This window comes from Melanerpes formicivorus, unplaced genomic scaffold (genome assembly GCF_026170545.1).
Source record: "Melanerpes formicivorus ecotype bairdi unplaced genomic scaffold, bMelFor1.0.p_v2 SCAF_6, whole genome shotgun sequence".
NCBI lineage: Eukaryota > Metazoa > Chordata > Aves > Piciformes > Picidae > Melanerpes > Melanerpes formicivorus.
The window spans coordinates 9,506,399-9,520,809 of record NW_027142358.1 but is presented as its reverse complement, the minus strand read 5'-3'; the positions used below and the strand labels follow the sequence as shown (position 1 = coordinate 9,520,809).

At 39.2% G+C, this 14,411-nt stretch overlaps 1 protein-coding gene across 3 annotated transcripts in view; it reads right to left on the bottom strand.

Moving 5' to 3' along the window:
* The window catches only part of LOC137441799 (adhesion G protein-coupled receptor A3-like), a 257,730-nt gene that overhangs the window by 155,566 nt on the left and 87,753 nt on the right, over nucleotides 1-14,411 (bottom strand). For all 3 annotated transcript variants that reach the window (XM_068139605.1, XM_068139606.1, XM_068139607.1), the window contains 2 exons: nucleotides 6,846-6,917; nucleotides 1,976-2,047 (listed from right to left, as the gene is read on the bottom strand). In XM_068139605.1, the coding sequence (XP_067995706.1) occupies nucleotides 1,976-2,047; nucleotides 6,846-6,917 (144 nt within the window). The remainder of the gene's footprint in view (nucleotides 1-1,975; nucleotides 2,048-6,845; nucleotides 6,918-14,411) is intronic.

The window sequence follows — 14,411 nt, the reverse complement described above, 5'->3', positions numbered from 1 at the left end:
GAAACATACTTCCTGTAGTAACCTCACTATATAATCACAGTCATGGTCACTGTGCACAGTAAAGAAACCCAGCAACCCTCATTAGCTGAGTTGGGCTTCCCTGGCTCATCTGAGATGAGCGAAGAGATGAACAGTCATCCACGTGCTATCAAGACTCTTCCCATTATCTGTTCTCATTTGGTTTTACCCAAAAAGTTTTGGGACAGTTGCTTTCATTAGTGTGATCAGTAAGCATATCAGATTTCAGCCTTTACCTGGTGTCATCTTGACCTCACAGAATCACAGAAACATTCAGGTTGGAAAAGACCCTCAGGATCACCAAGTCCAACCAATAACCCTACTCTATAAAGTTCACCCCTAAACTGTATCCCCAAGCACCATGTCTAAACAACCTTCAAACACATCCAGGCAAGTCAGACCTCATGGCAAATCTTTCTAGAAAGCTTTCCCTATTTTTCCAAGGAATTGTCAGAACTGGCTGAAGAGTAAGAAAATAAAGTATGAGACTTAACATTATGATGCAGTTTAGGAATTTATTTCATAGAAGCATAGAATTGCTCAGGTTGGAAGGGACCTCTAAAGGTCATCTAGTCCAATACCCCTGCAGTGAGCAGGGAGCAGAGACTTCCCATTCTGGAATGAAGACAGATGCAAATGAAGATACAGAGACCTCCTAGGTCTGTCCAAATGTCCATTTAAATCAGGACCCTTCCTTTGAATTGTCCCTTTCCCAACCAGGAAAGTTGCAGACAACTTACTCCTAGTACTTGCCTGTACCATACCATAACTTTAGCCATTCCTCTTTGTTCTCCCCTGACATGAGCAGACTGGAACAGCCCATGGTATTATAAACACAATTTTTTTTTTTGCCTTTTCCCTTGATAGTACAATGGATGTTCTCCAATTTGTTCTCTCTTCCTTTAATAATACTCCCTGGTTATTTTCTTTAAATCATGCTGAGCACTGAGCAGATGTTCTCACAGCATAATCCGCTATAATCTCAAAATATCTTTCCTATGTTTTAATGGTTAGCCCAGATTTGTTTTCTCTCACTTGCATTGCTTAGTATTTATCTACATTAAATTTCATCTGTCATTTTACTGCCAAGTCATGAAGTCCTGTATATTACTTTATCCTACTAAATCAACTCTTGTCTCCAATTCTCTGGTTAACTTAGTATCTACCAGCAAACTTTATCGTTGTACATTTTATTTCTTGTCCCCAGCCACCTGATTCTTCCAAAAACTGAACAGCCTGACATAATATTACAATCTCCTATATTCTAAGTGCTCTTTCTAGAATAGCCTGATAATCTATCATCACACAGGCTCTCTGGCATGCTTATGGATATGCAAGTTGATTGCTTTGCTGCCTAGAGTATATTCTAGTGCAGTTGCATATGATAAACTAATGACTCAAAGTACTGTGACAAACCTACAACACAACACCTTAAAAGGACAGTCTAAAGTTGATATTTCTGAGGCAATTTGAACTAGCCTGGTATTCCAATTGTACTCAATACATCAGACTTTTTTTTTCCACAATATATGCTTACTGCTTTTTACAAAATGCACTTATGGGAAAAACAGGAAAGTTACAGAATTCTAATTGATCTGTAATGGATAGAAAGCAAAATGTATCCACTTTAACCTATGTAAGTCTCATTTGTTTGACTTGTAGTTGTATCCAAGACACGCAGACAAAACCACACTCTAACAAAAAATGTCATGATCAGCCTCTTTTCAATGTGAAAGTGACATTTAGTTACTTCCAGTTCTGATAGATGTTACAATTACACACAGAATCAACATCTTTATCAAGTTATCACAATCAAAGACTCAGGAGAGGGATTGGGTTTTTTTAGCACAAAACATACCATTTACTTGTAATGAAAGTTTATCACCAAATGTCCTCAGATAAGCCGTGTGGCAGTTTTGATTTCCCCTGTTTAAAACAAAACTGGTGTCATACTCACAGTTTATGAAGACTGTTAAGTCCAACAAACATTTCTGGTGTTAGGCAGCCAATTCTGTTATTTGAAAGATCCCTGAAACAAACAAACAAAACCAACTGTGAAACATTAGTTCTGTCTTATGCACATTTACGTAATCATAGAATCAGTAAGGTTGGAAGAGACCTCAGAGATCAAGTCCAACCTGTCACCCAACACCTCATGACTACTAAACCATGGCTTCAAGTGCCACATCCAATCCCCTCTTTAACACCTCCTGGGACAGTGACTCCACCACCTCCCTGGGCAGCACATTCCAACAGCTAACAACTCTGTAAAGAACTTTCTCCTCACCTCGAGCCTAAACCTCCCCTGGCATAGTTTGAGACTGTGTCGTCTTGTTCTGGTGCTGATTTCCTGGGAGAAGAGACCAAACCCCTCCTGGCTACAACCACCCTTCAGGTAGTTGTAGACAGCAATAAGGTCTCCCCCGAGCCTCCTCTTCTCCAGGCTAAACAATCCCAGCTCCCTCAGTCTCCCCTCATAGGGCTTGTGCTCAAGGCCTCTCACCAGCCTTGTTGCCCTTCTCTGGACATGTTCAAGAGTCCAAATGTCTTTTTTTAAATTGAGGGCCCCAGAACTGGACACAGTACTCAAGGTGCAGCCTAACCAGTGCTGAGTACAGGGGCAGAATGACCTCCCTGCTCCTCCTGGCCACATTATTTCTGATGCAGACCAGGATGCCATTGGCCTTCTTTGCTACCTGGGTACACTCTGGCTCATGTTTAGGTGGCTGCCAATCAGCACCCCCAGGTCCCTTTCTGTTTGGCAGCTCTCCAGCCTGTAGCTCTGCATGGGGTTGTTGTGACCAAAGTGCAGCACCCAGCACTTGGACTTATTGAATGCCATCATGTTGGACTCTGCCCGTCTGTCTAGCCTGTCAAGGTCCCTCTGCAGAGCTCTCCTACCTTCTAACAGATCAACACCTGCCCCAACTTGGTGTCATCTGCAACACAACCTCTTAATTTTTAAGGAATTAGGAACAAATAAGAAATAAAACCTTCCTAATGTAACATAACTGAATCAAATACATTTAACAACTTTTCTATTAACATTATTGAGCGATATTCCATAATTAAACATGCCATACTGTAACTTACACTGGCTGCATTAAAACTCAAAATTATTTCCAAATATTTTTCTTATCAAAGTCACTAGCACCTGTTTGTTTACTTATGAAAAATACTATGCATTTTTCTGCAGCCAAAATTGACATATTTGGCTGTTTACTAACATCTCATCTCATTGGCCACATTCTTACTTGCTGAAGAAATCACAGAAATCAGAGGGCAATTAATTTTTAAGCTAGTAAGAAGGTCAGTCTTGATAAACACATGGCAAGCTTTTAAGAGCAATCCTGTAGCTGTCTCAGACCACAGAGAGTACAAGGCATTATGTTCCATAACTTGTCTGCAGAAAGGTGAGCAGACTTTTTCTGTGTAAGTCATAAAGACAAAATAATATATAGAATATGTATAGGAAGGACACAAAACCAGATATGATCAATTAAACTATGATAACATGAATACCACCCTTTGGTGTACTCTGAATTAGGTTTTAACTTTCACATATTTGGTTTTCAAGCTTGACTCAAATTTCCTTCTTGTCAAGTATGTGGGTTTTTTAGTAATTGCAGTAATATATGGAGTTAAAGTGACCATATGTCTGTTAAAATGTACACATTGACCTGAATATATTTTGGGTTTACAACCAGTGGTAGTCTTCTAATTCCTTCATCACATTGTGCAGATTCCCTATTTTGTATTGTTACATGAGAATACTGAAGTGATGGAGCAGAAGAATAAATGCTCTAGTTTGACAAATCCAGTTACTGCTTTCATTGAGACACATCCAGTTAGTATGAATGAGAAGGCAATTTCTTTAGAATTCATTACCAGGTCTTCTTTCAGGATAAGAATATATTGTTCTACAATTAAATGATGAAGCATCACATTAGAATGAAAATATTTCTTAAATGCTTGTCAGAGATATTAAGTAGGCAACAGCTGAGAAAAGCATGGATAACAATATAAAGAATAATGCTCTGCATTTAATTCACTAAGTTTCCCAAATGAAAGCTACATAGAAAAGCCAAAAATACAAGTTTAAGACAAACATATGTAAATATATCTATCTTTATACCTTTCTGTCAGAAGATACAAACAGTAAACAGGAACCTGCCCAGAAGGAGAATAGAATAGAATAGAATAGAATAGAATAGAATAGAATAGAATAGACCAGACCAGACCAGACCAGACCAGACCAGACCAGACCAGACCTTCAAGATCATCATGTCCAACCCATCATCCAACACCACCTAATCAACTAAACCAAGCACCCTATCAAGTCTCCTCCTAAACACCTCCAATGATGGTGACTCTATCACCTCCCCGGGCAGCACATTCCAATGGGCAACCATTCTCTCTGTGTAAAATTTCTTCCTAACATCCAGTGTGAACCTCCCCAGAACTCATGCGCCAACATGTGGGGCATAATTTTGTAAAAGTGAGTTAATTTAATAAAAAAATTGTCAAAAGAAGTGCATATTTTTCTGAGCATGGCACACAGTAAAATGGCACTTTTATCCAAGTGAAAGGCGGCATACCCTCTTCAGCGAGTGCTATTTTCACAGTAAGATATATGGCACTGGCTGAAATGTCTGTATTGTAAAACATGTTTTCTAAAAAAACACATTAGCAAGAAGAAAAGACATCTTGCTGCACATTCCTCCAGACTAATATATGTTATATTCGACATAATTCAATTCATAATGTACAAAGCTGGTGTTCCTTTTCCCAACTAAGACATTGAACTTACTAATGCTGACCTGTAAGAACTGATGTAAAAGAAAACACAACTCTCCTCTATCAAATAACCAAGTGCCATCATTTTAGTGCTTCATAAATTCTCAATTTTCATCCATTTTGTGTGTACATTTTTAAATAGCCCCTTGAAATAATTCAGTTTGTCATTCATCCAAATTATAACAATTCTCCAAATCATTTACAGAAAACATTTTGATGCTGACAGCTTGCAGTTTGTCTTACTGGCCACAGCCGTATTTCTTTCAGTTGCCCATATTATACAGCTACTGATTTTTACAGAATCATATTTTACATGTGAAATAAGCTGATGTGAATGTAAAGTATAATCTTCAAGTAATTACTGTGCTCAGCATCCACAGGAATTTACACTATTTATTCCTTTTGCTCAACTGCTGCTACCCAACAGTTGCACAGTGAAGGAGAGCATAGATTTTTCTTATTTACCATGAAACTGCATTGATTTGTGCCAAACATATGGCAGATTAGCAATTAATCGATTCCCTGTCTCTAGATTGTTCCACATATTACTTGCTCATATCAGCAACAAGGGTGTTTTTGAAATCTAGCATGACAAATCTCAATGTTGCCATTCCTAGCTTGCTGAAGAGTTTTTTCTTTGCACTTTTCCCTGTGCCTAATGACTTGCTTGTCCTTGATTTCTCTCTCCTGGTTAACCTTAAGACTGCACTACCTGTGCAGTCTTCAGATGTGCAGCCCACTACTTGCACAGGTTTCCTGGTTTTCCCACAAGAGGTCAGGGTTGTGTTATTAGAGTATGCAGCCAAAGCAACAATTAATACTCATTTTGATCAATTCATTGTATCATTATCCTAGTATCAAGACCAAGCAAGAAAGCTTCAATCTATTCTTTTACTTCACATTACAAAGGCGTATCATTATGTGCAATGACTTCATCATCATTCTGGCATTGGCTTTCTACCCAAATGCACTAAACCAGAGTGGATTCTGTTAGAATAAAATGCTTACATGTATGGTCAGAAACAGAAATCTTTCACTTAGGTTATGCAGTGTTCCCTGCACAGAACAGTTCAGGAATTTGCATCAGGGCAGAAAAGAAGAAAGATTTGTAAATTTCTTTTTCTGTGCATTTGCATTCCTTCTCATCTGAGTCTCTCTTTTTTCATAGGTTTTTCCTATCACCCGTAACACTGCACGCACACTGGCTAGGCAGATTTCTGGCACTGATGGCTGGGTTAGCCAGTCCATGGACATTTGGATGCTGTCACTTGGAAAACTATAATTACAAAGGGCTCATCTCATTTTTCCTTTAGGCTGAGTAGAACTACGAAGGGTCTGTAGTCCTTGTTAACTAAAAGCAAAAAGGCCCACTTATAGGACTTTATTAACTTAAATACATTTATCCTTTATAAATACAGTTTAAAAATCAGCCAGTGCATTTAAAAATACTATGAGAACATTTTCAGAGAGGAGTGCAAGAACAATGGGCATGGAATACATTGCATAAGTTTTGTTTCCTTAGAAAACCATGCTAAAATCAAAAATATCCATGTGAAAGGTATGAAAATGGCAGAAAAACTCTCAAGAACGACAGTTTTCTTTTCTAAGAATTTATTTTATAGACCTGGTCTGTGACAAAAATAAACTTAGCATAATACAAAACATTGTTTACAGAAATTCAAACCACTTACTTTTATTTCTGATTAATGTCTGCAATGAGACATTATGTGCTAGGTCATTGATTTGGATTGTTTTTCACTTTGTAGATGTACTAGTTAGGACATTTATTGGAGAGCAGTGTCATAATTTTAAATGGATAAAGGTAAAAAAAAGAAAGAGGAAATGAGGGGGGGAAAGGGAAAAAGAAAAAGGCACAGTAAATTGAAAAAAAAAACACAGAGTGTGATTTTCTGTTTTACAGCCAATGTCCTTATGTGATTATTGCTTGGTGGCATATTTGAGTAGCCCAAGGATAGAAATGTCAATACAAACGCAATTTTCAGAATGGTTCAAATGGAATTAATACTTACAGGCGCTTCAGTTCAGAAAGTCCATTGAAGGCCCCTGGCTCAATTGTGCTGATCAAATTATTCTTCAGATCTCTAGAGAGACATAATAGAATGGGACAATTAATTATCACTTTACCTACCGTACTACCACTACATCACAGTATCAGTAAGGTTGGAAGAGACCTCAAAGATCACTGAGTCCAACCTGTCACCACAGACCTCATGACTAGACCATGGCACCAAGCGCCACGTCCAACCCCCTCTTGAACACCTTCAGGGACAGTGACTCCACCACCTCTCTGGGCAGCCCATTCCAATGATGGACTCTCTCTGTGAAGAACTTTCTCCTCAGCTCGAGCCTAAACTTCCCCTGGTGCAGCTTGAGACTGCGTCCTCTTGTTCTGGTGCTGGCTGCTAGAGAGAAGAGAACAACCCCTTCCTGGATACAACCACCTTTCAGGGAGTTGTAGAGGGCAATGAGGTCATCCCTAAGCCTCCTCTTCTCCAGGCTAAACAATCCCAGCTCCCTCAGCCTCTCCTCATAGGGCTTGTGCTTGAGGCCTCTCACCAGCCTTGTTGCCCTTCTCTGGACACGTTCAAGTGTCTCAATGTCCTTCCTAAACTGAGGGGCCCAGAACTGGACACAGGACTCAAGGTGTGGCAATATACAAAGAGTATGAAATGCAGAGCCATTCTAACCTTTATTTGTCTTAGCTAAACCCAAGAATTAATTCCTTTTAAATAGTGACATCAAAAACATTACATCATTTGTGGGTTTTATAAACTTTTTTTTCTCCAAGTAAGATCATTATGTTTAGATGTTTAAAAAAAAAAAAGGGGGGTGGGAATAAATCTGTTTGCTTTAATTCCTCTCCTGTTTATACATTTTACAAGCTTAGGAGTCATTCTTGCCCCAGGAAAAGTCTTTTAATCAATGAGTGAATAAAACAATCAGTCAGCAAAGCAGCAGCCTTTTAGCTTGTTTATTCATTGTGCTGTGCACTTTACACTTAATAAATTTCTCATTTTAACCTAATGTAGGCAAAGCAGCTGGCATGTGAGACATAAACAGATAGGCCGAGTTTCTGTCCTGAAATCCCAGCAATATCTCTTATTTGGCAGATAGGTGCTTCATTCTCCACTTGCCGAAAATCCAGAGGATTGGTTCTTGCACAGATAAAGAATATTTCACTGGCATTAGTAATCTCATCTGCTTTTGGCACAGCGCTTAGGGCCATGACATTGCTCTTAGCTCAGTCCCCACAGAGATTTACTGCTGAATTGTCTCAAGACTCTTTGTGATGCGAACCCTGAGGAAACGCCTTCAGTGCAATTAGATAAGCAGGCCTAGGGGAGAAATGCTGTAAATTCTTACAGAGCAAGTGTTCATCTTCTGATAATTTGCAATTCATACGGAACAACTGGTGCACAGCAGTATCACTGCTGATTCTCAGACTGGCCACCTCCACAGCATATAAACTGCTTGACTCTACCAAAGTATAAATGTATCAACAGCCACATGAATCATCTTATTTATGATTTTTTTTATTCCATGGCAAATAAAATGCATGCTAAGTGAAAATTTGTTTCCACCAACTGTGATTGTCCTCACTAGAACAAAATGTCAGCCAAAATGTTTAGTTTGTAGTAGGATATCTTTTAATTTCACAGTCAGAAATAATTTTTTTTAAAGTCCTCTCTGCAGATCTTTTGAATACAATTCCAGAAATCTGTCTCTCACATGCACTTTGTCTCAGTGATGATGTTAACGAGTGATCTGTCCCTAACAAAGATTTCACTCAGATTCTTAATGGTCAAGTTCAGCTTTCAGCATGGAACACTAGGAGTCCTTAAGAAGATAATAAAACATTTTTATTAGTAATGTACAAGATGTTTCATCTTACACAAAAGAATTTAGATCTATCAAATCCACAGCAAACAAGGAGTAGAACTTTGATGGAAAAAACCCTAGAATATCAGTTCCGTTTAGAAAATATATAGTTACTCAACTGCCTAACTGTAAATGAGATTCAAGGTAATCACTTAGCTTTTGCTAATTTCTACCCAATTCAAAGCTTATGCTGCATAATCAGCAAGGTACGACACACACATATGATACATGGCAACATTTCATGTACAACAACTTTAGATTACCATTTCTTCTTTGTTCCAGTTTACCCTATATAAAATGCTTTCATCATGAATCAGAATCACAGGATCAACCAGGTTGGAAGAGACCTCCAAGATCCACAAGACCAACTGATCCCCCAGCTCTAACTAATCAACTAGACCATGGCACTCGGTGCCTCACCCAGTCTTTTCTTAAACACCTCCAGGGACACTGACCCCACCACCTCCCTGGGCAGCCTATTCCAAGGGGCAATCACTTTTTCTGTGAAGAATTTTTTCCTAACATCCAACCTAAACTTTTCCCTACACATCTTGAGACTGTGTCCTCTTGTTCAGGTGCTGGTTGCCTGGGAGAAGAGATCAAAACCCACCTGGCTGCAACCATGCTTCAGGTAGTTGTAGAGAGCAATAACGTCTCCCTGAGCTTTCTCTTCTCCAGGCTAAGCAACTCCAGCTCCCTCAGCCTCTCCTCAGAGGGCTTGTGTTCCAAACCTCTCACCAGCTTTGTTGCCCTTCTCTGGACATGTTCCAGCAAGCCAATATCTTTCCTAAATTGAGGGGCCCAGAACTGGACACGGTACTCAAGGTGTGGCCTAACCAGTGCTGTGTACAGGGGGAGAATGACTTCCCTGCTCCTGCTGGCCACACTGTTCCTGATACAGGCTAGGATGCCATTGGCTTTCTTGGTCTTTAGCACCTGATCTTGTGTTGTTATTGAAAAAAAAAAAAAAGGCAAAGAACCAGTAAAAGGTAGGAAAATTGAAATAAAACAAAGACTATACTTTGAGTCTTTTTAAAATGTAAGTACTGCAAAGCATATAAGCTTACTTATTAGGAGTGCCTGTGATTAAGTAACTAAACTGAAGTTACAAACATTCACAGAGCTAGGAAATAAGAAAATTTTTTAGCCATGAAGGTCCAAAAATTAGTGGTTTAATTTTCTTACTGTTTTTATCTCAGCTTGTTTTAGATATTTCAAAGTTCTTTTCTTCATCTGCTTTTTTCACTAATAAACCATTAGCCCTATGTTAAGCAAATAAACTCAGTAAACTGTGGTAACCTCAGTCCCACACAAATACAGTGGTTATTAGAAGAACATATTAAAAATGCATCAACTGTTTCAGTTCTTTAGTACTGCTGTAACTTTTAAACAGTGCCACATGACTGTATGCAAACTCAAGCATATGCACTGCTGGGTATAGTTCACTCGTATTTGCTGGAGTCACAGGGGCAGTCCTTCACTCATTGCTAAGCTAGTAAAAAGCATAAAGCCCAGAAGTTGCTGTACTGCTACCATGCAGTATAGATGTAAAACTGTCTGTACTTCCTGGGAAAGGGAGTGAGTCAAAGCCCATGAAATTCCCCATGGTCCTCAGTAAACAGAAACATGAGCCAGATGCAAGAGAAGAAAAGACTGGCACATTGGAGGGTAAGAAAAAAAGGAAACTGTTAGATGATGAGACAGGTAACAGCACCAGAAGAGATGCAGAGGTTGGGCAAGGACACCAATGCTTATTGGAGCCTTCTTAAGAAAGCTGTACAGACTATGATGACCTCAGGATCTCAGGTAGTGATAGGACTAGGGGGAATGGAATGAAGCTGGAGGTGGGGAGATTCAGGCTAGATGTGAGGAAGAGGTTCTTCACCATGAGAGTGGTGAAACCCTGGAATGGGTTGTCCAGGGAGGTGGTCGAGGCCCCATCCCTGGAGGTGTTTAAGACCAGGCTAGATGAGGCTCTGGCCAGCCTGATCTAGTGTGGGGTGTCCCTGCCCATGGCAGGGGGGTTGGAACTAGATGATCCTTGTGGTCCCTTCCAACCCTGAATGATACTATGATACTATGATTAATTTTGGGAACATTGCTAAGTTTTTTCCTTTCTCCTAGAAATCATACAGGCAAAATAATGGCAGAAACAGACATTAAGGTTGGTGCTTGCACTGATTCTTACCCGGCAAAGCACACAACAACCCCACAGAGAGAAGAATCAGGGGCCACAGTCATCCTCATGAAGGCATTCTGCACTTCTCCCCTATTTCCTGGGCCAGGCAAAGCAGTTTCTTTCCTTGCTTTATTCCATTCCCTTTCACTGGATTTCAATGAAAGTGACAGTAGCTGATTCAATCACAAATTGCATACAGGGGATGATGCTTGTTCTCATGAAAACACTCCCACTGGGGAAAAAAAGGGCTGTTGTTTTTTTGTGGTGGGTTGTTGTTTTTTGTTTTGTTTTGTTTTAATTTTGTGGTCAAACATTTTCATCTTAGTTCCCTAGCACCACCACCAGCTACTAGATTCAAATTTCTTCTGCCTCATCTGCTCAACAAGTTTTGACAGTTCCTTTAACTCCAAATTTTCCACACTTTCTCATAAACAAAGCTGTTTACACAAAACTTCTGTAATCTCTTCTCCAGTATCCCATAAACTCACAAAGATAAGGCAGTATGTCTGGTAAAAGTTAATCTACATGAGTATATTTATATTTGATGGTTTAGGATTTTTGCTGTGTGGGTAAGCCAAAGCCTCTTTTTTTTTTTTTTTTAACCTTCAAATATTCAGTAATAAACAATTTGGTTTACTCTGTTTCTTCTCACATCAAACACCAGGGCTTAGCTTTCTCTAGCCAGCACTACTGACAATATCCTCACAAATGAAATGAAGATCCTTTTGCTTGTACAGTATGTAACTGCTTAGGCTGAAAGAAGCCCTGTAACTTGCAGAAGTGAGTCCAGAGGAAAAGACTGAAAGGATGCTGCTCCCACACATGAACTTCTGTATTTTTAAAAAGACAAAACCAACCAAACAAACCAAAACAGAAACAAAACAACAACAAAAAAAAAAGCCAAACCAACCAAACCAAACCAAACGCACGAAGCACATGAAAAAGCAACCAAAAAAAAACCCCCAAACAACAAAAACCAAACAAAAACCCCCAACCTAATACCATCAGTCCATTTGATCTATGCTGATTTATCTCAGGCTTTACATTAGGACACATTTGAAAATAACTTAGAGGCACAATTCAGAGCAAATATCCACATTTTAGAGAGGGAAAACTGACAGTGTAAATCATTAAACTTTATATCAATTACACACATTCTGTGTTAACTGACAACTCATCTCAATGCTCTGCAGGTTTCAATTAGGTGAACTGATCATCTCTTGTGGCCAACAGTGGTAACTGCTCACAAGAAATAGAAAAGTCACTATGGGTGGCAAACTGTTGGCAGGTGAATTTTAATGACACTCAAAACAACCAAGATGACAAAAGGTGTTCCATTTACCAAAATTCTTTGTTTTCTAGTTTATGGAAGCTTCTCTGTTTCCTCATAACTTGTAATCACAGAGGAAAGAAAAAACAAAACAGAACAAAATCCCATAATCCTAAATCATCACCTACAGGCAGAAAAAAAAAAAGCCAGTTTAATGTTAGTAGAAGGCAGATAATCTCAAGGAAAAGTGTCCATCAGCTGCACTACCCAAAACAGGACATCTGGTCTCCTTATTTTGGGAATTACACTTAAGTTAGGTAGGTCATTTTAGTAAGCATATTCTCAGAAAATTGCAGATGATTATACTACCCACAATTCTGGTACTTTCTCAGTAATTAGTATTATTCCATAATGTTTCCATGTACTTCTGGCCTAACAAAATAGATGTTTTCTTCCTCATTGTCCGTGAAGACTAAAATGCGATTAAAACAAAGAAAATTATCACAACTGTTAATCACTTAGAATTCTTCTGCATATAGGAGAATATATATTTCCTTGCCTCTCACTTGTATTTTTTCAAAGTTATTTATATTAAAATATTAAATTAGTTTCTCCACTTCCTAGTTTAGCCAACAGTTTGTAATACGGAAGCCTTCTAACACCAACTATCAAATTTCACTGAGCTAAATAAAGAAACAAGAGTAAATTTTGGTTGTATGTTTACATTTTTTCCCCAAGAGCTAATGCTGAGGTTTGGCAAAAGGTCATGGTCCGAGGCATGCCAAACAGCAGCCTAGCCTGGGCCACACACATGCATACATACCACGCAAGGGATTTTATCATTAACCAAAAGTAAGAGAAGAGGGAAAGAATGCCAGTAACATAATATCAAATGATCACAGCACAACTCAGTTAAAGGCCAAAAAGAAATAATTTTCTAACTAACAGTTATGGTTTTGCATCATATCTGATGCAGCATTCTAACTTTAAAGTATGTATTCTGAAGCTGAATGACGTGTCATTAGTGGTGTGGGTGTATATATATCTATCTAGTGGCATGATCTGAAAATAAACCAAAACCAAGTCCCTTGTACAAGTACAGATAGATGGAAGCTACAGGAAGATTGTTGTTGAAGATTGCTGAAGTTGTTATAACTGCAACACTTACATTAAGGCTACATAAAAATGAAATACTACAATATTTATTGAAATATGTTTGCCCTAATTTTATTTCTCTTGCTAGACATATTTGTTGTCCAGTACTCTGATCTTAACTAGACCTGAACAGAGAAAATAACAATATAGAATGCACCAGTGCAGGTTAGGGGCTGCCCTGCTGGAAAGCAGCTCCACAGAGAAAGACCTTGGAGTCCTAGTGGACAGCAAGCGCTGCATGGGACAACAATGTGCCCTGGCGGCCAAGGGAGCCAATGGTATCTTGGGGTGCAGCAAGCAAAGTGTGTCCAGCAGGTCTAGGGAGATTCTTCTACAGCTCCACTCTGCCCTGGTGAGACCACACCTGGAATACTGTGCCCAGTTTTGGGCTCCCCAGTTCAAGAGAGATAGAGACCTGCTGGAGAGAGTCCAATGGAGAGCCATGAGGATGATTAAGGGACTTGAACATCTCCCCTATGAAGAGAGACTGAGATCTCTGGGGCTGTTTAGTCTTGAGAAGAGAAGACTGAGAGGGAATCTCATCAATGTCTGTAAATACCTGAGGGGTGGGTGTCAAGTGGAAGGGGCCAAGCTCTTTTCAGTGATGTGCACTAATAAGAAAGAAACAAAGGGTTCAAGCTTGAACATAGAAGGTTTCACCTCAACATGAGGAGAAACTTCTCTACAGTGAGGGTGATGGAGCACTGGAACAGGCTGCCCAGAGAGGTTGTGGAGTCTCCTTCTCTGGAAACTTTCAAAACCTACCTGGATGCATTCCTGAGAGGACTACCCTAAGTGATCCTTCTTTGGCAGGGGGCTTGGACTCGATCTCTGAAGGTCCCTTGCAACCTCTAATTACTGTGATACTGTGACTACATGATTAAAGATTAATCTGAAATGGTTACAACAGTTAACAAAGGAGAGTTTCCTTTTCAATTACAAATCTGAATTTACAGAAATTACATATAATAACCATTAAGCACTGTCTACATGTATATAAATAATTTGTATGCATATGCAAATAACAGTCCCACAGGTAAAAACATTCATGAATTCTTCTAGTGAATATCGCAAGCTGCTGGGATTTTGTGT